At 36.0% G+C, this 26,396-nt stretch overlaps 2 protein-coding genes across 2 annotated transcripts in view; both read right to left on the reverse strand.

Moving 5' to 3' along the window:
- Positions 1–3,141, reverse strand: part of LOC105454746 (homeotic protein Sex combs reduced) — a 21,174-nt gene extending 18,033 nt beyond the window's left edge. Inside the window, exon 1 of the mRNA XM_011697603.1 lies at positions 1,210–3,141. Coding sequence (XP_011695905.1) covers positions 1,210–2,023 — 814 coding nt within the window. The 5' untranslated portion in view covers positions 2,024–3,141. The remainder of the gene's footprint in view (positions 1–1,209) is intronic.
- A 7,529-nt stretch (positions 3,142–10,670) lies between these two features.
- LOC105454778 (homeobox protein Hox-A7-like) lies at positions 10,671–12,611 on the reverse strand. Its single transcript, XM_011697654.1, has 3 exons — positions 11,495–12,611; positions 10,764–11,136; positions 10,671–10,674 (listed from the first exon to the last, which is right to left on the reverse strand). The coding sequence occupies exons 1-3, from the start codon at positions 12,168–12,170 to the stop codon at positions 10,671–10,673; spliced, it is 1,053 nt and encodes a 350-aa protein (XP_011695956.1). The 5' UTR covers positions 12,171–12,611.
- Between the last annotated feature and the right edge of the window lie 13,785 nt (positions 12,612–26,396).

Genomic DNA, 26,396 nt, shown 5'->3' on the forward strand with positions numbered 1-26,396 from the left:
ATATAGTAATGTAACTTTATTACCTAATTTATATTTTGTTCAATTAGTCATATAGTATTTATTTAACTATTATACTCGACAAGAAAAATATTTTCTATATTTTTGCAGGAATAAAAATCAAAACAGAAAGCTGTTTTATAAACCATTTAAATTTTTTTATTAAAGTAATGTTAAATTTGATTGTCTATCTATTTGATTGATCTATTTTGTGATGATGAGAGAGAGATAACTTAATTTTTAGTGTACGTAAAAATTTTATAGATGTAGGAATGTTATCCAACTATTGTTAATCGCATTTAATAATTTTTAGATATTTCTTGCAGTATCCATGATGATAAAAAGCGTATATTACTTTGAAGATATTTGTAATTATTTCACGATGAAATATGTTTATATATAACGTATGTTTTTTTAATTAATATATACGTAATCTGCATTTTGATTTTAGATACTGTAATTTATTAATTGCTCTTTCACTACTTTTATTATCCCTTATCTATTAAATTTTATCGATTATTTATAAAATAATCGACAAACATAAATATATTAAATATTACTAAATGTAGATTATTCGTAATCCTTTCTAAATCTTTTCCTAATCATCTCGCACAAAAATTACAGAAGGCCGCATTACGTAAATTTATACGCTTTTGCACTTAAAACGCGATAAAAATAAGCAAGTATCTACAAATAAAAAATAGATATTTGCGTTTTAAATTAAGTGATATTTTTCGAATGTCAAAATTATTCCTGCGTTTATATCGTTAAAATGCGAAACATAACATTTGCGTGGAGATTGTCATCATCAAAATTAAATAGATTTATAATATGTCGAATCGTATTTTAGCTGTAATTTATTATCTGTACGCTTTTAATAAATGGACATTTCGAAAGTCAAAAAGAATAAATATATACCTATATACGTTTAATATGTTAATCAAAACATTAAATCATGTGTCACATTTAAGTTTAAAAATTTTAAATATTAAGAATAAAATACTTATAGAATCCTAAGCGGTTGTAATCTTAACAATATAACGAATTAAATAGTTTAATTATTAATGCCTTCTTTTACTGTTTTAATAAGATTAACAGCAAGTTTCTTTTATTCAGAAATAAGAAAAGATGAAATAGAAGATCTGTGTCTTGAAGACCGCATTATTTTTAGTGATTACAAAATTTAAAAGATACGATTGATAAACGACTTACTCTGACCAATGTGAACCCTTTTCATCCATGGATATATTTGAGGCGGATTAGTGCCAGAAGAGTTCCCCTTGTTGGACGAATTGTTACCCGTGCTAGAGGTGCTGGATGTGGAGGAAGCGGGCGACGAAGCGGAAGATGCTGTTGTCAGCGTTGAATTTCCCTCGCCGACGCCCCTCGAGCTACCACTGGGTGGCGAGGCAGCGGACGCAGCCACGGACGACCTTGACGAGCTACCAGGCGGTGAAGTCAATCCTGATGCAGCTTTACTAGTGCCGGGTGTCACTAAGGGCGTTGGGCTATTTCTCGAAGTGGATGTGGTTAAATCTTGAGGAGATGCCACACTGGTAGACGATGTCGAATCAGCATATTTGCAGCTGGACGTTGATGGTGCTGACGATGCCGAAGCACCCTGCAGGAGAGGCGTCGTCGGATCCGCGTGAAGTTGTTGAGGATGATGCGATTGCTGATGATGTTGCGATTGTTGAGCGTGCATACCGTGTTGCTGTGACGTCGTGGTCGCGTTTAGCCGAGGCTGTGGTTGCAGTTGAGTATAGTCTATCATCCCTGTTGGTGCTGTATGCTGCATACCCGACGCCGGCGCGGCATAAGGATGCTGAGGATAATGTTGTTGAGGCGAATAGCAAGGTGCGGGATAGCTGGTGGACGCTGCATTCGGATTGTAGTATTCGCCACCGGCCGGCGATGCTGCCTGCATCGGTTCTCCAGGCGAATTTGCGGTCGGTCTCGGCTGCTGCTGTGGCTGTTGACCCGCGTAGCATGATGCAAGCGAGTTGACAAACTGATAGGAACTCATTCTTCACGTACCTTCACCTGCCGTCGACGTCACTATACCAATTTTACACGTCTACGTTCCGTCATTCACGAAAACACTGACGTTGTGTTCGATCAGTTGAGGCGGTTGAACAACGCGCGCCGTCATTAAGTATTGAAACTCGTCATCGTGCTGCAATGACAACGACGAGAATCGCACGACACACGTGGACCGGCTCCTCTGACAAGTTTCACCTTGTTCGTCGAACGATTCACAACTATCACGACCTGTTACACGCGAGAGAAACACGTCCCTAAGCGATTCGATAATGAACGAGGGGTTCAAGACTAATAGAGAGAGAGGCAGACGTCTGGCGGCAGGCGGGTCGAGCCTGAATTCGAACCGACCTGCGAGTCAAGTTTATGAGGGCCACGTGGGCCTGGGCTATAAAACTGTCTTCTGCTTCTTTATGACCTCAGGAGTCGCGATTACCTACAGAGAACTCGTAGGCCCATCGTGCAGTAGCGCGTAACGAACAGCTTATCGGGGCGCCCCATTGAAGATGACCTTGCAAAGTATCTTCTCAATGAAATAACATGCGAGGTAACACATAAGTGTGCGCATTAAAATTATTCACGCGGTGATTAATTGCGCATCAATGTTGTCACAGGTGTTGCACTTAACAGACGGCTTTATAACGCGGCAACGGTAGAGACTCGATCGCGGTAGTAAAGGGTGAAGAATGTACCAACGCGCGAGTTCGCCGTTCCTGTTGCGTGCGCGAAGGGTGGTTGGTATCGTACTGAAGGCCTCGCCGCGATCCAACGGAAGGCCGGTGTGTGCGGTAGCTTGTCACGTGCCCGCGCTCTCTGCGTGTCAGAGGAGCGCCTCGACCAATCCCTGCCGTTCGTCAAACCTTGATTGGTCTCTCCGTCGGCGTACGATTCTTCAACCCCGTTCCTTGCGTCTCCGTCGAGTCTCCGCTGCCGCTGGCGCTCGTCGTGTGGTAGTGTTGCCCGGCTGCTACCCGACGTGACAGGAACCGATGAGAGGGGTGTGCGTAAGAGAGAGAAAGAGGGCGAGAGAGGGGTCAAGGAGAGGGGATAGCACCGTCAGGGGGGCTAATGGAGAGATATTCGGGAGCCCTGAAACCGCTGGTGGGGGAGAAGTATCTCGATCGCTCTCTCGTTCTCCTCTGCAGCCTTCTAGCCGCGACGTCACCAAGAAGCAGTCTTCCGTCCGCTTTGCGAGGGGGGCTACGCGCGCACGCGCCCCCTACTGTATAGCCTCGCGGTGAAGACAGATGAAAAAGAAAAGGGGTGGTACGCGGCACACGAAGGCGCGATTGTTCCTTACTGATCGACCGAAAACGATTCGCCCATTAATATCACCGTATCTTCGCTGATTTCATCCGTCGCGAATCCATTTTGGCTCGATCATACGTATCATATCTTTTCCTGATCACAAGTCGGAAGAAAAATATGTTTTACAAGTGCGGATTGCTGTACTTGCATATTGTAATGCGCGGGACCGTGAGTCCAAGGTACGATCAGCTTCACTTCGAATCGCTTTTTTCCTTGATCGCGGAGATTATATAACGTTTGATCTTTCGTTAAGATGTTTGAGATGGGATTGCGTTCGCGTTCGTCGCGCGAGAGGTGTAAATTCAACCTGAAAGCGTGTGATTCTCCAACCGCGGTTAAGGAAGGGGCGCACATAAGTCAGCCCGGTGGCCACGGTTGACAGTTTTATGAGAGTTTGATAGTCTTCGCCGCTCACTCCTCTTTTCACAACGAAAGGACAGGAGAGAAAGGGCGGCCTATAGAGCGGAAAAGAAATGCGTAAAGGAAGGAAAAGAGAAAAAGAGAGAAACAGAGAGAGAAAGAGAGAGAGAGAGAGAGAGAGAGACACGCGCACTACGCACCACACTCTTTATTGTCCCATAAATTCAAACCTGTTGCCTGTAGCCGAGAAAGACAAGGAGGGAAGAACGTGCACGAGGTAGAATCCTCTCCCAATCGCGATTCGATTGACGCCCCCGTTATCGCTCGTACGGCGAACCCGGACGCAACTCGTAACTCACTGAGCCGGCCTGAGAGGAGAACCTTCGGAGTTGGCGGCTCTAAGCAGAAGCATGTGTGACGTAGTAGCCAGTTGGTCAAACGGGGGGCACTCCGGGGTAGCATCGGGGCGGAGGGGACGGTTGAGGAGGCGGAGCTCTCGTTGCTCATCACAGATAAGACTTTAAACGAGTTTTTTACGTTTTATGCAAAATTTCTTTGACATTTTAACAGTGGTTCCATTGTATTCACTTCTTCGCATGCGATTAGTTTACAGTTTCTTTCCAATATTTTATTTTTTTTTAATTCTAAAATTTTTTTTATTCCTTTACGTGTTATTGAAATTTTATTATTGTTAAAATAATCAAATCTTGAGAACAACGATTTTTCAGCTATTACGATAAAATTGAAACTTGAATTTAGATTCTTTATTATTTTCTCTGTTACGTCGGTTATTTGCGTTACATTTTTATTACTATTCTATAGATCGCTGTTAAGTTCGCGGCATTAGCATTTCGAAAGGAAGAATAAAATTTTGAATATAGGCCGCTAGTGTGGCAGTTGCTCGCCAGATGTGGTGAGTGCGGCTGTTCTCGTTGAATTGTGGCGCGCGCCCGCCCCCGGCCGTCCTACCCTTTCCTCTTCTTCCCCCCACTACTTAATCGTCTACCCCACTGCTCAGTCAGAAACTGGCTATCTCTTCTACTTCGAGTCGTCGCATCTGTGTACGTATACTACCGTATCCCCACTATTTCCATAGCATTCGCCACTTCAAAGTCGGCTGTTTGTCCCATACACTATCACTTTAGGCCTCTTCTTTCGCGTGGCTGATGAAAAATTGCAATCCAAAGACTGGCACCTAAATGATCAACCAAAATTCTTTATCACTCAATGAGCAATGCTCAACTATCTGTCCATTATTGCTATCACTTTGAAAATACATATTTATTTATGAAATATGTTAAACTTATTTAATTTTGATATATATGTATATAAATATATTATTATCAAATCTAGAGAGGGAGAGAGATAAGAATTTTGTACGTATACAATTCAGGATAAATAGAAAGATATATGTGTTAAATATGGTATCACGCAGATCGATTTATATACATTATATATATGAATTTTAGATATTTCGCATATATATATTATTACAAATTTATGATTGTTGTACATTAATTAACTACAGATTTATGATTATTTTAAATTACATTATTAAAACGCGAAGAAAGAAAATAAATGTGAGTTGTAAAAATAACATAAAATTATATAACTTTTTTTACGTTTTTATATTTAATAAAAAATATTATTTTATTCTTTGTACGCGCGAACGCGCGTGTCAACGGGTCAATGTGTTTCGATTTAACGCAATTGATGCCTGATGATAGCGAGATTCTGTGGCAAGAAATAAGGCCTGATCGGCCTATTTCAGTCGATCCAAGGTGCATTGCCTTGAGGTCTCGTGTCACTCTGCATGGTGGACCCTCTCCATTAGAATTTCCAATAAAGCTGTCGCAGGTGTAAAAAACGTATCAAGACCCCCATGAATCATGTGTCGCAAAGCGGAGCCGCCAAGACACGTGTATCTGTTATGCTTTCTCTCGGTAATTCGCAGGATGGTTTATGCACCCGTTCGTCTGTTCTCTCTCTATCTTTCTTTCTGCACTGCTATAATCTACCCCGCACCATCATCCATCCAGCGTCGACAGTTCGATGACTCCGCCAAAGCAATTATTATCATTGAAATTAGGTTTCAATCGTATACATGAAGAATGATTCGAATAATCTGTAAATGTTTAACCTTCGGGCAATTGCGAATCGATGGTATGACGTCATAAATAAATAATAAGTCGAATAGTAAGAATTCTCTAATAGCAATTCTAGTTGAGTGATATGATCACTGCATTACTTTATATCAACGTGAAGCATGGGTTTATTGAAGCTTTAGCGAGGAAGACCTTTCCGTCGGAGAGCCCTATAATCAACGTCATCATCCGTTCGACAATTACGAATTTAACGGATCGCATCAAATTAATTGTAACTATCAAGTTAAGATTGGATTTGGCGATGTATCGTAACCGGTTTACAAGTAGCTTTCAGTCAATACGCTCTATGAATTGATAATTCGTTGTAGCTCTAATATAGAAGTGTAAATTACATTTTTAATTTTTACATGAAATGAGAAGATATCCTCACGATAAGAAATATGTGTGTGTGTGTGTGTGTGTGTGTGTGTGTTGTGTATAGATATATATTTTAAAATATATATTTATATATATTAGTATAGATATATATTTTAAAATATATATTTATACCTACACGAAATGGATGATTATATTATAAAAGTTATAACAGTGTTATAACAGACTGTGAATTTGCGATTAACATTAATGCTTTAAATGTTTTACAAGATTTTTTCGGAAACTGTAAAAATGGATTTATACTTTTTATAAAATAAGCTCTATATATACATAATGCATGAATATACATGTAAATTTATAAGAGTAGAATATTTAATGTTATACTTTATATTTATTTTAAAATTCCGTACAGCACGCAAAAACAAATTTTACGCAAGAGGATTGGCAGAGAAAAAAAATATATTCAATTCGAGGTTCACAGCTAAGACGCGTTGCACAAAAACCAATACGTATCCGCGTGCCGGCCATGATGGATTGTCGGAGCTATGGGAAACTATCTGTCAAGCACAATATCGACCCTCGTTCTCTCTGTCCAACCCCTGCAAACTCAGGGTTCACTCTCGTTGCTGCCGTCCCTCCTGGGGGTGCGTTCTGCAATGTAGGTTTACCTACACATTGCCATACAAACCTTTCTCAGCCCCCTGTTTCCATCCTCTTCCCCCTCTTTTTCCGTTTTCGCCTAAATCTTCGACCATTTCGCGAATAACCTATCTCCTCTTTTATAGATTTTGTTTGCCTGAAAATGCATTATAATGCAGTGCCTGCAAATTTATTGCAACATTCAAACTTTTAAGAAAAACATAATTTCATGCACTTGCACTTATACACGTTTATTGATTTTTTTATACAACATGTACATACTTGTAATTTTATTATAAAAAAATAAATATGACTATGTTTCATAAAACACATATTAATGATTAAAAATACACATTATTTAGGATCATTAATATTGTATTAGTCATTGTATTAGTCATAATTATAATTTGAATCTCTTTGAATATAAATTATTGATTATAAATTGAACTTATGATAAAGGAGAATACTTATTCATTTCTATACTCTAAACGAGATCTGAATGTTATTGAACTCTCTTTAGTATTCTTTTAGCCTGTTACAAAATAGTTCACATTTAGTAAATTAATTGTTTTAACTAAGTGAATTATAATTCAGCAGGAAAACGAAGTTTTTTTTATCTTTTACATTTATATTAGTCTGAAAAATATAATAATAAAATAATAAATTTGTTTTAGACTGGTGTGAATACGAAACGTAAACTATAACTACGTAAAATTATTAAGAATATTGAATTGAATTTATAACGAAAGATTTAATAACGTCAGAAAAAATCTTATAAATATCTGAATATAAATGTATGAGATCAATTAATTATAAATATAATATTATGTCAGTTTTTAATATAAATCTTTTAAGTAACGTAACGTAAGAGAGTAGTTAAGAAACGTAAGAGAAAGCGAAAAATATATTTACAACAGATACGTGTAGTGCAAACGTACCTTAAGCTATAACACATAATACATTTATATTTATATTTTTTTGAATACTTAAATACTTTGCTATAAATTTAACTATATTCTTAACAATTTTATACGATTATAATTTGTTTTACATTCACAAGATAAAGAAATTAATTTATTTCAGTATAAATTATGACAACTTAAAGAATGTTAAAGAGAGTACAAAAATTCTATGACATTTAAATTTCATATAATTATATAAATTAGTGATTGCTTTTATACATTTAAAGTTCAATTTAGAATTATTCAAAGCAATTTAAATAACTTATTTGTTAATTTTTTGAAAACTCGAAACCTCGTCGAAACATAAACTATGAATTATGATTACAATATTAATTATAGTATAATTTATGTACAAATTGTAATTGTAATGTAATTTGCATAATAAAATAATAGTATTTGAAAACTTTTTACATTTATAACTACATAGTCAGAAAATGGACATAGACATTACTAAATTTTATTTAAAAATTTTATGTAATTTTTCTTTATAATTTGACTGGATTATCAAAATTAATTTATTAATTCATTCTTATTTAGAAATTTATTTATTTTAAGTTAATTTATTAATATTTTTATGACGTAACATAAATACAAAAGTCACAATGAAAGAATGTGTCTTTTCTTCATAATTAAACTCTAATATCTATTACACTGTCAACTTGTAACCGATGAAACTGATGAAAACTTATGGTCAATATTTTTCACTTGCAATGTTTATATCCATTTTCCGAAAACACTGTACGTTGAAATTGAAGAGAAAAAATTCTCGGGCGAAAAAACACTTAAACCGTTAAAAAAATAAGAATAAAAGGAGAACACTCATTCACGCACGCTTACGCTTTCAACCATCTTGTTTCGTGTGAACAGCGCAGCTGCATACCTATCCTCCCCACTCTATCTAGTCATCCCCTAAATTCTAACGTTCTAAGCTTGCCAAATAGCTTCAAGTTAACACTACTCATAATACGCAAGTGAACATAAATGTTTCATATCCATAATTATGTATAAAAACTATATAATGATATTAGTAAATTAAAAAATTATAAGATTAATAAATTGTATTTATATTTATAAATGTAATTTTTTAATTTCTAATTTTTTAAATATTTTTTAAACAAAGTGATTTTACTGAAAATACTATATATCTATTAGTTAATTGAAATATAAAATATTATAACTACAAGTTTTAAGTATTATACAATAATACTGAAAATGTTCTTTGTATACAGATATACAGATAGATAAAATTAATTGTTCAGATCATGTACCATTGTTTCTTTAAATTGTTGTTCGAATGTTATTTAAATTTGGACACACAACTAAGTCAATTATAAATGGAAATTGGCAATTCTATAATGCCTGCGTGGAACCACATTTTTAATCGAATTCTTAATAATTTAAAGAAATCGATTATGAGGTACTGTCTGAACAATTAATTTCGTGATGTATAATATTTATATATAATATTTATATTAATTGCAATTTGGATGAAATTATCCTATATATAAAAAATGTTAAAAAAGTATAAATTATATAATTATGGATAAGTTGAAACATATATATAAATCTGTACATTAAAAAAAAATCTATTTAATATAAAATGTTGCAAATTACTGTAAATAAAGAATTATTATAAATATATATAAATTAGTTTTAATTTATATATATATCTTTATATACAATTTTAATGCAGTTATCTGCAAACTAGGAGAAAAGAATGGAAAATATAATCAATATTTTGATTAACAGCGGTCTAAATGTAATCAATATTCTGATTAGCAACGTCCTAAATGCGAATACTGTCATTAATCATAATGTATATGAATTTTGCTCTATATGTCAAAATATTTTTAGATGACGTATGCAATACTCATGGGCAAAATCGACTAACGAAATGCAAAGTTAGGAAAAGAATGCTCTGGAGAAAATGCGATGTGAATGGCCGAGCTTTCGTGTACCTGAGCTATAGAATGCTCGTTGTTTAGCTCGGCCATAAATCATAGTGCAAGGTCAGCTGCCCCGATCTCGGCCGTGGCGGCATTCCCTCTTTACGAACCAGCGTGAAGGACCAACTTTGTCCTGAGTTTGCCATAAGTTCGTTTCTTAAAACTATTTCGATTAATTTCAAAACGCCGATGTAGGTCTGATCTGATTATACAGAGCTATTTATATTTATTTTCGCGCAAATACTTGTTACATGTATATTGAAGTTATTGTAATTATTACATACGAATAATTACAATAACTTTAACGTCGGAAAAAAAAAATTTTGATATATAGTTCTTAATGAGAGAAAGTCTCCGTATGAATGTTTAATATCAAAAATTACTATTGAACAGTAAATATATAAATTAAGAATTTATTAATTTTTAATTGCTATATTGCAGACTAATTAAACATTGCTGCACGCAGAGAGAGGATTAGCCAATACAGCTAAAATGCTAGCCGTGGCAGCTAATGTGTGTCTTTAAAATAGGGACAGCTAATATCGTTACTGCCAAAGCTAAATTTATTAGTTGTTAAAATTTAGGCGATACAGCTAAAAATATTTGTTGCTAGAATCAAATGACGTTTAGTTTACTAATTCTATTGAGGAATATCCAGCAAAACTTTTAAATTTTTCAGCAAAATCATTCTTTCGTATGCCACTTTCTTGGTTACTCTTGTTAAAATACGCTTTTATTTTAGCTAATAAAATTGTATCTCGCAACAAATATATTTTATCTTTAATAGCTAACTTTTAGCAATGACAGCAAAGTTCGAAATATTGACTACTGATATTTAACTGATAATGCTACGTTATTTTTTTGCGTGTGATTGATATGTTGGAAAAAAATTACTTAACGTATGCCTTATCTCTCTCATACCATTTTCGGGAGTATTATTACCTTCAAAATTATTTAAATAATACGTCGCTAACATATTCATATTTTGATGATTATAAAAATAATTTTGATGTCCTTCGTTAAATTGTTGCTGCGATTGTAATTGTGACTGTTGCGCTTGAGCAAACTGATTATGTTGCGCTGGATTGAATACTTCTTTAGGTTCTTTATGAATCATCATCTGGCTGTTGGAATTTGGTACTGTTGGATCTGATGCTGTTAACACGGGTTTAGTTGAAACTGATTTCTTACGTGATACGCATGTTTCCTTTTTTTCTTTCATTCGTCGATTTTGAAACCAAATTTTAATTTGACGCTCAGTCAAATAAATACGTTTAGCTAATTTTAAACGCTGTTGTCTTGTAAGGTATTTGTTTGAACAAAACTCTTTCTCCAGTTCAAAGATTTGTTGGCGCGTATAGGTTTGTCTCGTGCGCTTCTGTTCGGTACCATTTCCTTGATTGGCTGTAATAAATAATTTTTCATTACAAACGAAATACATTAAGAATAAATTAGTAGATTTAAGGATTTACGAATTTTATTATATGAAAGGAACGGGATCAAAGCCAGGATTTGTCGATTATTCTTATACAGAGCCAGGCGTCTCTCTCACACACACTCACACACACACGCACGCACGCACACGCACACGCACGCACACGCACACGCACACGCACACGCACACGCACACGCACGCACGCACGCACGCACGCACGCAAGCATACATACACGAAGATGAAATATGACCAAAGATCATTTGAACACTACTCTAATTATTATAACATATTCACGTATATACTACATATTATAATGAATAACTAACCATTTGTCTTTTTAAACATCCAGGGATATTGTGCGACGTTGTTGGAACGAAAATCTTGTTGTTTGCTGCTATGATCGGGTGTTTTAATATTGTTGTTTTTTTGCGTTATATTATTATTATTGTTATTATTATTACGTATAATATAGCTGTTCAGCGATTCTTGTTGCGCATTAAAAATGGCTCGTTGTCTTGATTCGTTCTGTTGATATTGCATTGGCATAGTGGACGGTCCAGCAGTATTAGATAAAGCGTAATTTTGTGATTGCACAGTGTGTTCTAAATAATTTTGGCCATATCTATTATTTTCTTGTTGTTGAGATTGCTTTTCTAAGTTTTCAAAAAATTGATCACAATCTGCTGCAGATATGTCGAATTGGATGTTGGGTAACGACGTACATAACTCATAGGTTTGATATTGATTATGCGACACAATTTGACTGTTTGGCATGATCTGGGATGACGAAGCTGCATTCGTCTGCATTTGTGTATAACATTGTTGTATTGTTTCCTTGCCATGCAGTAGAACATTCTTCAATAAGCTGGTTGAACTATAGTGTCTTTCACAAGGTGTACGCTCTTCAGGTATACACTTTAGCGCTGTCTGTGAATAATATGACTGATGCGATGGTATATTTGTCGGATAATAGCTCTGATAGTTATTTGAACTCGTATCCATATTTGTCGTATTATCACATGTTCATAAATCATCACATACTCTTATTTTCAGTATTTATGTACACACTATACTATAACATTGCACGGCCGAACAACTCGACATAAAATATCCAATTTTTGCATTTAAATACGAAAATGCAAGATATCACAACTCAACGTTAATAGAACTTATACATCTATATTTGACCGTTTCTTCAAACCGAAGCATACGGCAAGACTAGTTAAGAGTTACTGACGTTACTGCTGTTCTGTACGTTTTCGGTTATTCTTCAAGGGTGTCTATTGGTATAGACGGGAAGAGGGGAGAAGAGGAGGGGAAGACTTTACGATTCTATCGGAAACTCCGACAGAGCTTTTGCTAGTGCGGTACGTGACCAGAGGTCTTTGAAAGAATGGAGGAGGGGATGTGCTACCCTTGGCAAAAGTCTCTCCATAGGCGCCTATTGCTAAACCGAGGTATCGCAGGGGGGCTCTGTCTTTGTCAGCTGCTCTTTCATTCACTGCTAAGGCCACCCCCGATATACATTCGATTTTTGATCTGCTGTTCGTGCCGCAGTCCCCTCCCACTATTAACACTACTGACACAAAACCCCATGCTATTCCCCCTTCTCTCTTTCCAACCCGACCTCACACAATACGTGGTACCATGTGCACGTATAGAATATAGCTCTGCTACAGAAGCGTGGCTGCGGCGTCAATTTGGAATGGAAACACAGCTTACTTTTATAATATAAAATATTCATTTATAAAAATAATACGTTAACAAAGGTATCAATAATTTTAATTACGTTGTTTAAGCGCGTAATAAATATTTCTTCAATAAATATTTCTTACTCGTATTATTACAATTTATGAAAAACTAAAAAGGAAGGTATATATAAAATGAAACAAGGGTATAATAAAAAAAAACTATAAAATAAGATTCTCGTTAACTTAAGAATTTCAAAAATAAATTTATTTTATAATTGATTAATGATTAATGGCGTTTTTCATCGTTTTTCTTAGTCAAAACGCAAAACTGTGCGTAAAATAATTTTATTATTATTAAATCGATTCTTTAAATTAAATCTAACTTTTTAAATAAATAAAAACTTCGGAATAAATAAAAGCAAATAAGCGAAAATAAAAGTAATAGAGTAATACTTTATCTTTTGTATTTTTCTTACTGGTTTTCTTTTTTTCCGATTCCACGAAAGAGTGATTTGTAATTAGTAAGAGCAAGGTTAGTAACAATTGCCTCGAGAAGTACGAATTATCGTGTATTCTTCAAATTGGAGATCACCGGTTAATTTCTCTCATTTCGTTACCAATATTTGTAAACATATTTACACGACGGATTCCATCGAATATCCTTATTGTCGATTATAAAACAACGAGAACGTTAGAACGCTTAAGTGAGACATATTGATTAAACACGACAAGGCGTCAACCATAGGGAGGGTGAATTAAAAAAAAATAATTATCCTTAACGGAAGATAATAAACGGCCTTGCGGACAAACTATATAAATAGTAAAACACGGCCGAAAAAAGTGATTGATAGATGGTTCGAAATGGTGACCAATCCTACGGGCAGGGATTCTGAACGGCCGATCCGAACGGACACGCGTCTGCATGCATGCACACACTCGTACGCGTCACATGTACACAATCAAATTTAGGCATACACGGAGAATCAAACGATGCTAGAAGAACGCTTCCGCGCTCTCACGCGTGTGGACGTGAAATGCATTCTGTGTTAGCCGACTGGCATGATAGCAATAAATAATAATCCTTGACGGGCGATACTTGTGGGAAGGGCCGAGGGTTCCGGAGTTGGGAGCATTTCGTTAATGATTTTGGCTACTGACTTTATTTTCGCTGGCTTGCGTCGTATCTCGACGATATAATATAATATAGGTACGCCACAAAAGAAATCCCTTTCGCCGTCTGAAAGTTAAAACAGCATAATTATACGCACGTTGGTAGTAATTTGATTTCTCTTAATGTAAGTTTAATCGATATTCAACTGCAATTTATTCTTTTATGTATGCAAGCATATATTTAGTTCTATACACTTTTTATCTTCGAAAAGATTACTTTATCAGTATGTCATACCTTATTATTATGTTACTGCATGATAACATCTGATTATAACATGGTAAATTATTAAAAATGATCAAAATTAGGATATAAAAGAATCCAAATAACATTTAGTTTGAAATATTACAAAATAAAATAATTTTTCCACCTTAAAAAATTTTTTTTATAATAATAACAATAATAAACTGTAACAATTCTACATATGTTCAGTTCTTTCCGCCCATTAAAAAATTTTCACGCATATTTTAACTTTCACCAGATTATTGTGTAACTATTGTGACTATTGTGCTAGAAATATTGCAGAAGTATTGTAGTCTTTTGTAAAGCTCTGCTGGGCAGGTAAAGATAAAACCGAAAAATTGAAGCATTTCACTGTGACCGAGTGACATGATTTCACCGAGTATTGTTTGATCGGCAATAAATTGTGAAGCTTTCTTTCTAAAAAAAAAAGGATCGTGACTAAAGAGGTAGCAATAAATTATATGTAGACGTGACATTTTTTTCGACAGTTGTCAATTTACATGTGCATAAGCATGAAATTGGCAAAATAGAAACAACGCAATTATAGAAAAATGTATAATAATCTAGTACAAAATTATATAATCACATAATTCACTTTTTTTAAATTATGATGCTACAATATACTTAAAGTATTGCAAGTAAAAGTTAAATCTAATACAACTGTATAAAATATAAAATATAAAATATATACTGAATGCAAGAAATACGTTTGTATTGATTAGTTAATGTAGCAGATTGCATAGGGCGACATATGTGCCCATATAATCCCTATCCGATCCTCGGCATGTGAGCAACGAAATAAGAAATTTTCGCAAAAACGAGAGGGGGAAGGGAGAAAGAAAGAGACAGAAGAAAAGAAAGAAGGACATTTATAGCCATTTGGGAAAATTGGGAGTATCGAAATTAAACCAGACGGTATCTATTACTGAATGATTAATTTATATTTCGTTTGCGGTGTGATTCTACGACAAATTGTGCCATCTATGGTTTTATGTATTTATATTAATACAAAACGGCAATTTATTTTGTTATTTTAAACATTTTATTGAAGCTAAATTTATATCTGTTTCAAAAATTTTAACAGACTCAAGTAATGTTGACACAAACATGTATAAATATATTTCTAATATGGCAAACCTTTAACTACGTAAACGAAAATATAATAAAATTGCATATGTCTACCATATTGACCTTGTTTTTTCCAATAACTACCTAAACGTTGAATCATGCCGAGACATGCTGGGACAGAACGTGCCTTTTCGGAACGGACGAAACAGAAACTTTCGAACAATTGCCAAATCTTTGACAGCCTTTGACGTAACTTTATGTAAAGGAAACCGAAAAAATCTAAGAAGATACCTGGCTTTGTGAATTTTCCTCCGTTATTCACATACAGTTCCCTTTTTTCCGGCAGAATATCCTGTTAAATTATTTTGTCAAAGATAGGTATAAAGACCGACAAAGGAAATAATTCTATTTAGTTGTAAGGTAAATTATACATAATTTTTGAACTAAATTATACATATTATATAAATTATAAAAAATGAAACTTAATAAAATTCGTCCTTTTACGAATACTTAGTAACTTCATCACTTAAAAAATCGTAGATCGTGTGAAATTGAAAATCAACCGCACAATACAGATATTTCCCGAAATATCTAATCGCATAATGTATTTCCTATATTTTGATTTAAGGCCGTTATTCCGAAAATGATGGCATTTCAAAAGGGGTTAAATTTCTCTTTACTAACTGTATAATATAGACATCTTCTAATTATTTTTTATAGCCATGTTTAAATGCAGCAGGGCTATAAAGATCTCAGGTATCCTGATCGTGCGCACGAGTTTACGACTGAAGAGATTTTTACTCATTCATAAAAAGAAAAATAGGGAAAAGCATCATGCCTCATAAAGTAAGCACTGACAAATTAAGAGTGTCTAATTTCTCACACTTAGATTTCACACTGTCGCGTGTATTGCTTTGTGCGTTTTGGTCGAAGAGAAGAGACCCCGAAGAGTTGGTCAAACTAGAGTCGATGTATTTGAATAAAGAAATATTCGTGTCAGATATATTTTTAAAAAAATCTCATGTATGAAGTGTACTTTCAAGGAGGGAGGGATTATCGATCCAGCGTTTGTTTGCGTAACGTGTTTACTTCTCGCCGCGAATATCTTCCCTCCTCGCTACTCAGTCTGCCCGGTCGGGGCACCCTCCGTGCCGAGCCGAACTCAGCGGGGATGGATCCGCTATGGTACGAGGGAGGAAGCAGGGAGGGGGGCAGGGGGGAAGGGAGTAGGACGTTGGAAATATCATTTATCACGACCAGGACTGTCAATCTCCGCCGCATTGATACGATGATAGTCCACCGACGTCACGATGCTTCGCTAGCTGCTCATCCGCCGTGGAATCGTCGACGTTTCTCATCGCGGCGTGCGTAGGATGTTCCGTCATAACGTTGTAAATTAAAGCGACGCACGCTTGATCATTGGGTATATATGTGACGTTAATCTATTACATGCACATTAGCATAATTTTAATCGATAATTTATATCGGAAATAAATCCATGAATTAGATTATATGTCGGAAACAAAAAGAAATAAAACCGGATTCCGCGTGCAATCAATTATAAACGATACAACGGATCTTGAATTCAAATGACTTATCCGCGGTACCAGCTATTAATCTACGAATACCTGCAGAACATTAAACTTATATCAACCTTTTATTGCGGCCACATTAGCCTTCATTGTGCAAAATGTATTCTTTGGTCGGTTACCGTTCTTACTGTTCCTGGTCGATGAACAGTAGATCCATTTTAAAACGGGACGGTATATCGGGTGGCGAAAGTTAATGAGACTTTTGCGTGTACCGGAAACCAGTGGATTCTTCTGCTGCTAGGGAAGACAACTTCCACCCTCTCTTGTAAGCTGCGTATCGTGTGTAACGGCCACTCCCAAATTTTGCACGCACATTAAATACTTCATGCATTCAAGAAACTGCCATCTGAACCAAAAAATAATTTCACACGATTAAGACACCGATAACAATCTAATTATAACACTTTTGCCGCTAATAATTTTTCGTAACTTTACACATCATTATCTCATTGAGTATAACAAATATACATAAATGTATCGGTTGTTGAGCCAAATAATATTATTAATTGTAATTTAGAATTTAATAATAAGATACGATTTTTTAATTCAATGAAAACAATTAATATAAAAATACTATACCGGAGTAATTATGCAAAAAATAATATATGTATATTTTATTTTGTGCTATTTACTGATTTATACACTGTTAAAGTCTCGCGTTAAAAAACTGCAGCGTAAATGAATGCAAAAATAACACCTAAGGGAACTTATGATGTAATCACGTTGGAAAAACCATTACATAAATCATACGCTTCGACGACCGGATGTGGTCGCTAAAGAATAATAGCGATCGCTGATCGATATTTTCCCACGAAATCTGCTCTCGTTAAACAAAGTCATTTTGGCATGCGCTCGCGGGATCAACTGGATCTAGATCGCCGTGACTTAGTACTTCAAGGTTGACGAAACATTCCATTAAATCTACTTACCTATGCTCGCGCGTTCGCAATAATCATTACACAGATCGCTTGTCTGCACACCAAACGCTTGTTAACGGAGGCCGATCAATCCACGCGGACAGTCACTCGCGGGCTATAAAATTCTGCCGCGGGATCGACAAAATGTTTAATTGATCCGAATAAAATCCGCGCGCGGAAAGTCGAGGCTAGACGATGGCGTTCAATGTACCATTAGGTAGTTATTGCGATCACCGGGTGGAATGGCGTAGGTTGTACGCGGGGCACACCGACTACGGGTCTCGCACACGCGCGCGTAAATACGCATGTAGGTATACGCGGGTAAGCCATCGTGGCTTCATTCACGTCAGATGTGAGGCGACCACGTCATTTATCTGCCAGCCAGTCGGGCTAACGATGCATTGCCGGTTTGTTGGCCGAAGTCGTGGCATTACCATACAGACACCGCGAATGCATTTGTACGAAATGCAGATGCAAGTTCTTGAGGGTTGAAATAAGCGGTTGGCGCGAGGAGTACCGGCATTTAGCGAGTTATCATCACCGCGAGCACTGGCTCATTAACACCCCAATTCACGCATTCGGCTACGCGCTACATCTTATATACAGCTGTGTCCGATATTTACGCACGAGATTACGGCCGATTGACACCAACCGCGCGCTTGTGACCATCGACGTTATCCGCCGCTCATTATCATTACGCTTCTTCGTCGCGGTCATTAGATATAATTATGCGATTATTTGTAGTTATACGTTGTTGTGAAAAATTATCTCGCAAGACGGCAGTAGACGGCATTGGTCGACGAATGCGCGATAATTATAATCGGTTATTGACTGCGAAAAAAGCTTATATACTTGTTCCGCGCGATACAACACCAATGACACGAGATTCGCTAACATTAAGACGAATGACGCATATAGACAAAAGTGGCACGATTACAAATTCAGACATGCATTATTGTCATATCATTATACTGTGTTAAGGCCATACGTATGCACATATCGATGTGTATATGCGTCGTTGTTTCACGCCACTTAACAATCATTTTCATTTTAACTTTTTAATGTGTTGCATATAACTATATATATATATATATATATATACAGTTGGATAAGTCTGTTGGACTTATACATTCAATAATTTCCAATTTCTTTGCAAGGAACATGTCATTTCGTTTACAATTAATCAGTAAAGAGTGAAAAGGACATAGGTAAATTGCCTAAGCTGTTATAAAGTATTGTTGCAAGTATAAAACGCATCAGAAAATATTTATTAAAGAACAAAAATTTTGAGGAAAAATACGGTACATTTAAGATATATAAAAAATCCCCAGGTATCTTATTTTTTGTCAATTTTAGAATTTTTTCACTTTTATCTTATTAATTAACTGAACATTTGATTCAACCGACGTGGTAAAACCGGTGACAAAAAAAAGTTACATGATTATCAGTACTTGCATCGTGCATCTGTGCGGTGTCCATGAAGGTAATTAGACAGTTCCTGCCGAAGTCATTTATTATTACTCAGAGACAGCAAGAGGAGGATGCGTGACCCTATGTTGTACTACGTGTGTAAAAAAAGTAAGAGGACCACCGTGAAAATTATCATGTCCATTATCATACGGATATTTCCAGCAAAAAGGTTTCTTGTTTATTACTTATATTTACTTTAAATATATGTAGTAAAGTGTAATAAATATACATCTCTAAGGGGAGCTATATATTACAGATACAATATTAATTATTTAGATAGATAGATAGATAGATAAATACAATATTATTTATTATCTACAAATTGTTTCAAGAGTATTTCAAATATAGAAAGATCAAATGAGTCGTTATATTCTATTGCTACACACAATAATAACTACACACAATAATAAACAGACTTAATGATTGCTGAAGAAAATGAATCACTCGCTTGACTGCATTTTGTATGCATTTGAAACAAATATTCCTTAGACAATAAATTCGATGATCAGCTTTCTATTTAACGTCAGCGCCGCAAATTGAATTTTTGTTAATGTGAAAAAGATACCTAGGGAGATTGCTGTAGAATCTAGGCTGAAGAAGAATTAGACGTTAACGCGCGCTCATGTGGAGCGGGTTCGTTGGGGAAGAGGAGGGGGGGGGGAAGGGGTACCTAGCGGAGGGCTCGGTTACGTCCAAATAGAAATTCAATTGATCTTGTCCGGTAGTGTCAGGCAATCCATCTTGTTCCTTCCGCCATGTCTGGAGCCGTGTCTAAGTTGGACTGTGAGGAGGTTTCCGCGTTTCTCTTTCTCGTTCTCCACTTTTCGGTTGCTGCGACGTTCCGTCGGCTATACGGTTCCGTCCGTCGCCATAGAAAAAAGAGGACAGCTGTCCAGCCGACCGCCAAACTACCCATTAATTACGATCCTGGACACACTCACACTTATCCATTTGTTTGTCTTTCCGTCTCGCTCACTCCGTCGCCCCCCCGCGGTTGCTCAGTTACCACCACCCGTTGTGAATAAAAATCGCTCTGCCAAACTACAAGTCGGGACCCGGGTCCCTTCGTCCCGTCCGTGCCCTGCACTTCCGCATTCTTTTTTTCGGGCCGCAACCCGACCGGCGCGATGAGTGGATTTTTGCGCCGGCTATAGCTCCTTAGCCACTGTACAATTATTGCGCATCATTGTGCAACGAGGAAATTGGCTCCGGTTACCATTTAATATTCACGATGACTAAGTTCGCGATTTGCATTCATCTGCCGATCGTGACGGGGCGGGGAGGGAGGGGGGGAGGGGAGGGGGGATTGCGCACTTGCGTTTGAAACAAGTGCTCTGTTCGCAAGATAACAATGATTACCCCTTCGGATCGTCGATTTTATCCTCCTCGCGAGATCGAAACGAGGCGGCGCAACGATTGCAACTACGATAAGCTACCAACTATCGGCGCGAGCTGTTCATGCGCGTGCTTGTACGGGATGGACTAATTGGTAATACAACTTTATTACTCTCCGTTAAGTAATGACGGTCTGTGTTAAGTATGCTCGGTCCGAAGGGACGTATCGATACCGGATCAAGATAAAGACGCGCATGTACGAGAGATAAGCCATTGTAAAGTATAAAGTACGGAGAATGCATCCTCTAATAAGGCGATAAGGGTCACCTACCAAACGATTTCTGACTGCCTTGAGCGGTCCCTCAAGTCGGTGATCTAGCGCGAATCGATGATCGGGGAACAAACTGGAATCTTTGGGACGCCTACATCCGCTAGTCGGATACGCGCCGCGTTGCGTGCAAATTATTTTAATAATAATGAGAGACTGAAGAAAAACAGATTCGTTCGAAGATTCATATATTATGCTATAAAGTATTAATATTTTACGCAGTCACTGAAAGTACATATATATATATAGATAAGCGTCGAGCTCGTTTAGATTACAAAATCAGCCGATGCCAATGAACCCGTCAAATCGAGGGTTTAGATGATTTACGAAATTCAGATGGGCAGGAAAAGATCCGAACGTTCGCAGCTACTTGCGGATAATTAATAACGCCGAGATCAAAAGTGCGGCCATTGAATGTTCGCTCATTCACAAACGATCTCTCCGCCCAGATGAATGCGAACCAGATCGTTACAAGGGTATTCTACGGGCGTGCCACGTATGGGTGTCTTCAGGTCAATACTGGCGGTTTGGTGAATACAATTATTAATGCCGTCATTAAGAGCATTTACCATTTTTTAATACCTACGATCAGGAAGGAATATAATCCATTACTCAACCGTCGGTTGTTAGACGTCCGTTTTTTATGCCTTTTCAGCCCGTTGCCAATAGAGCAGTAATGGAAAGTTGCATCCTTTTTTTTATACGAGATTATTTCATAAAGTTTATATTAAGCATGATATCTGAATAACGTTTTTGTGTTGTTTGCGAATTTTATCAGAGAGCTTCTTTTATCAGAAAGTTCAAGGTAAACAGAATAAAACATTATGTGTACATATTTATAACAACATTATGTATAAATGTATGTGCGGAAGTAAATTATAAAAAATAAAAATTTGTAAGATATATCTCTCTTTTTTTTCTACAAGAAATAATTTATAGTTAATATCTGCGTTCTCTCACATAAAAATATATGTAGCTATTACATTAAAAAAAAACACGTAAACTTAAGAAAACTAGATCGTTGTAACCTCGAATATAAGTATATTTTAATCGCCGTTAAAAGAGGGGAGCCACGAAAGAACAAAATATGCGACAGAGACACGTGTCAACGTAATAAATCGTAGCGATGTCCAACATACGGTTTACTTTAGACGGCAGATTCGAATATATGATTGTAAACTGCACGTGGACAGCGGTTACGCAAATGTTCATGTTTCGTTATAATTGTTTTTGTCTTTTTAAAAATTCTTTAAATCTGAAAGTTGATATTTCTTTCTTTTTCTTTCTCTCTTTTTTTCCATATGTTAATAATTTCTCAAAAGTATGAATAAAAGGAGTTTTTAGATATGGATATAAATTATAAAACACTAAAAATATGTTTGTCCACGTTATCAATAAGCATGTATACAATGTAAGCGCATTTAAGTATTGTATAGTAAAAAGTAAAAAATATAAAAAGTTCAATAATGCACGCATCTGTGATGTCTAATAATTTTAAAAAAATTAATTTTAATTTACTTGTTTATATTGCAAAAGTGTTATATTCTACCTATTAAAATTTTATATAAATATTAATTATGCTTACAAATCTGAAGTATAAAAGAAGCTTCCTACGTCTGTGAAATCTATCTTGCGTTTATGAAAATCATGTGCAACGAAACGCAATGACAGTCATTCGTAGTGGCATGAAAATGACTCCTCGACGCGGATCAAGGATGATATCTAAGGCGGAGAGAAGACTAGAGAGGCATCGTCGGGATTATATGGGGCGCGTCCACGTATACACTCTCCTAAACGCACTCCCCAGAATATTTCCATCTCTTCCTGTCTCTTCCGATCTTCGCTTACATTCATTCTCGTCCTCTTCCTTCTGCTATTTCTTTCTCCCCCTATATGACGAGCGCGTCGCGCACAGTTTACATCCACACCTCCGACCGATTATTTGTTGCTTCCGTTCCGAAAGACTATTTTCAACCAACATTCGTATTCAAATCTGTTGTACGTTAAACGAAGGCTATCGAGAACGTAATGCCCATCTCGTTTGTAACAAGTACCTATATTATTATTCACAGAATAACAAGTTGTATCGTTTTTCAAAAAAGATATATATTTTTACGTTTTACTTTGCTTCTGTATTTATATCGCAGGATCTTCTTCGTTTATCTTCTTCGTTTTAAGTGTCCTGAACAGATATGCGTAATTAACCCTTTGAGAGAGATTGCGAATGTATACCTACTATCATCGGAGTGCACGCTACGGATAACTATATATGTATATCTACTGGAAGAGAAGGGTCTGTGCACCTCCTATCTTCAAATTCTCGTGAACCGTTCTCATAGATCTGCGTTGAAAAGACTTAATGAGTGTTTACATTCAAAGCAATCTTGTCTTTTTTTTTTCTGAATCTTATGAAAGTATATTCTCGTGTTATCTGAACGTTCCTGTGTTTCATCCCGAGAATAAGTTTGCGACACACGCGTTGCGGAGATAAAAAAATCGCGGCGTGAAAAAGAAGGCTCGGATGTTCCAGGTAGGCGGTCGTAGTTTCTTCAGCGGACTCTTCCTCTATACAGTTTCTGTAAAGCCGTAACGTGGTTTACAACTAGGGAGTTATGGCGCCGGCTGGTGGTACGCGAACAAGATTTGAGCTCGAGAGGGAGTTATCAGGCGACTTAATCGAACGATTAATGGTACGGCACGTGTAAAAGTCCCACAGAGACGAAGAAGCGCGCGAAACAGGAAAGGATGGAGATATCGGGGGTAAGAATCAGCTAGCGATTCGAATCGACCATGAAACCGCTTGTTAGATGCTGGACCTTAACGTGGTCCTCTCGTACATTTAAATAAAACTCAACCGAGCGTTGAGTGATTAACTAATTATTCTGTGGCCCAACGAGATCAATCGCTATAATATAACTCATTCACAAAATGCCCCCTTTTTTCGTAAAATAATATACAGAACGGTATAAAAAAACATTCAGAATATGTATATTGCGGAACTGTTCACGTGCGCGCGAAATGGTTTTCGATCAAAATTATTTTACTATTTTTCTTTAGAAAACACAATAGAAATCTAGTAGATAATTTAATAATGTCAATTATGGAATCCATGTCCTATACATATTTTTATTAATTTTATTCAGATAGATTTAAAATCAGCATATAAAATAACATAAAATTATGCAAAGTTTAGACTGTTTAAATTTAAAATATTATATGGTTCTGAAGGAAATACATTTTTTAATTTATTTGTATTGACACAAACAGCTGAAACTTAAGAGAGATTGCTGAAGGTAAACTGTTTTGTTATAAATTAAAAAATATAATTTTTCATTACATTTTATTTGCAATATATTAGTAAGGAGCTACCTTTGGTGTATAACTTATAGCTAACTTTTGAAGGTTATTTATACCGTCTAATCCTCTCTCCCTTTTTCTCCGGATTGGAGAAATATCAACGGTGATGGAACGATTCGGGACGCGTTAAATATTAAGCCGACCACGAGGCACATCCGAGTTGGCTCATAATGAGGGCGTTTTCAGTATCTTGGAGATAAAACCTATGCATCTCCACTGCTGATCAGAACCGCTCATTAGCAGCAGATTAATATGATCCGGTCGACGGAACGAGCAAACAAATACACGGTAGCCATGTCCACGACAACGTCCCCATTCGTTTAGCTGCCCCAAGCATTCGGATTTCAACACGTATGCGCACAAACCAGAGAAACTTCAATATGTAATAATTGTGATATAAAATTATTAGGCTGAGTGTTTAAGACTGAATTAATAACGATTATGGTAATTAGTTATCAAGAATGTCAACGGACTGAAAGATATAAACAGAACACGAAAAAATGCGAGATGACCGGTCCGCGCAAATTCTTGAATTAATTACGCGAGATAAATCAAATACACCGTAAGTCTCGGCAGTTACGTATTTTCTATCGCCATCTTAATCTTTTAACTACGACAGCGACATTACTCTACAGAGAGAGGTCTCGGCAAAACCACCTAAATATGTGAGACACATTTTTTACATTTTGTCGCGAGAGACGATCTGCAATAATATTGCAGCTCCTAGATTGAAAGTTACGAGGGAGTAAGTAAAGAAAACCGTAGCCTTACATGGAACTTCGCGCGAAATCAAGATCTCGGTTAAGGTGGGGACACGAGGGTAATGGCGTGTGCATTATTCTGATAAATCGCTCCGACTGGCGTCAATCCTGACTTCGAGCTGACTGGAAATCTTGCCCGGCAAAATCTATACCTACCTACACAGGATGCTTGAAGTCAAATCGCGGCATCATCAAACGGGAATGCCAGACGAAAAATATGTCATGACACCGTATGTTTCTCTGAATAAAATTACATACAAAATATTTATGTATCTCTTACCTATATGTACACAGAGAGAGACAAATAAATATATATTCATGTGTACTAAATTTAATTTATAGAGATTATATAAAAGATGATTGTGGCAATATTAATAGTATAATATAAATTACTACTAGTAAGACATTTTAATGAAATAATTAAAAATTCTGCATTATATATATACAATTGTCATTTGAAGGAATATGCTTGTAAAATTAATGTAATGCAATAACGTTATTTGTAGTTATTATGCTTTAATAAACTGATAATAATGTAATATAGTAAAATTTGTTATATTTTTAATGTTAATAAAAGAAAAATTAATAAGTAGATTTTTTATTATTATTTAGATCATAAAACATATTTCACAGCTTACTAATTAATGTAATTTTGGCGATGATTTTAACGATATAACTGATATGTAAGTTATATTTAACTTATACTCCAGTCGTAAATCAGAGATTTATGGTAGTGCATATTAATTGCTACATTGATTGATCGTTAATGATCAATTAACGGATATTAATTATAAAATTAATATTTTTGTAATAGGAAGTGTCTTGTGAATTATATTAATTATAGTTAAGTATATTAAATTTAATTTATATACAAACAATTTTTTCCTTCTAATTTAATATCTTCTTTCTATTAGCATTACATACACAAAAGATTAGAAATATAACGAATTGTAAATTTCGCATATTTTATAAATTTAATATCATTCGACAGAATATATTTGAGAAGATATCGATAAGCAAGTGACACGAATCTGCACCGTACCTGGAGACCTGAAAAGGGCCTTCTACCCTGACTGCCAAGATTTATCGTTTAAACGTGCACTTATGGGTTCAAGAGAGGGTATTGCGTCACATACGCGAGGCTATAAATCATCAAAATATGAGTCGATGATAGAACGCAAAGGAATAACGTTTAGTACCTGAATTAACGTCATCTAAGGCATTTATGTGAATAAATGATTGGATACGATCGTTCGTCTAAAATGATAAGTTCATCAATACTGTGCAACAAGGCCGAG

The sequence above is a fragment of the Wasmannia auropunctata genome, unplaced genomic scaffold, assembly GCF_000956235.1.
Source record: "Wasmannia auropunctata unplaced genomic scaffold, wasmannia.A_1.0 LD335976.1, whole genome shotgun sequence".
Taxonomy (NCBI): domain Eukaryota; kingdom Metazoa; phylum Arthropoda; class Insecta; order Hymenoptera; family Formicidae; genus Wasmannia; species Wasmannia auropunctata.

What these genes read in the sequence shown, in the direction of transcription:
- LOC105454778 (XM_011697654.1), bottom strand. Translation starts at nt 12,170, where the DNA reads ATGGATACGAGTTCAAATAACTATCAGAGCTATTATCCGACAAATATA. An exon ending in GATGTTTAAAAAGACAAATG is followed by an intron (nt 11,137 to 11,494) that starts GTTAGTTATTCA and finishes TATTTATTACAG; the next exon opens with CCAATCAAGGAAATGGTACC.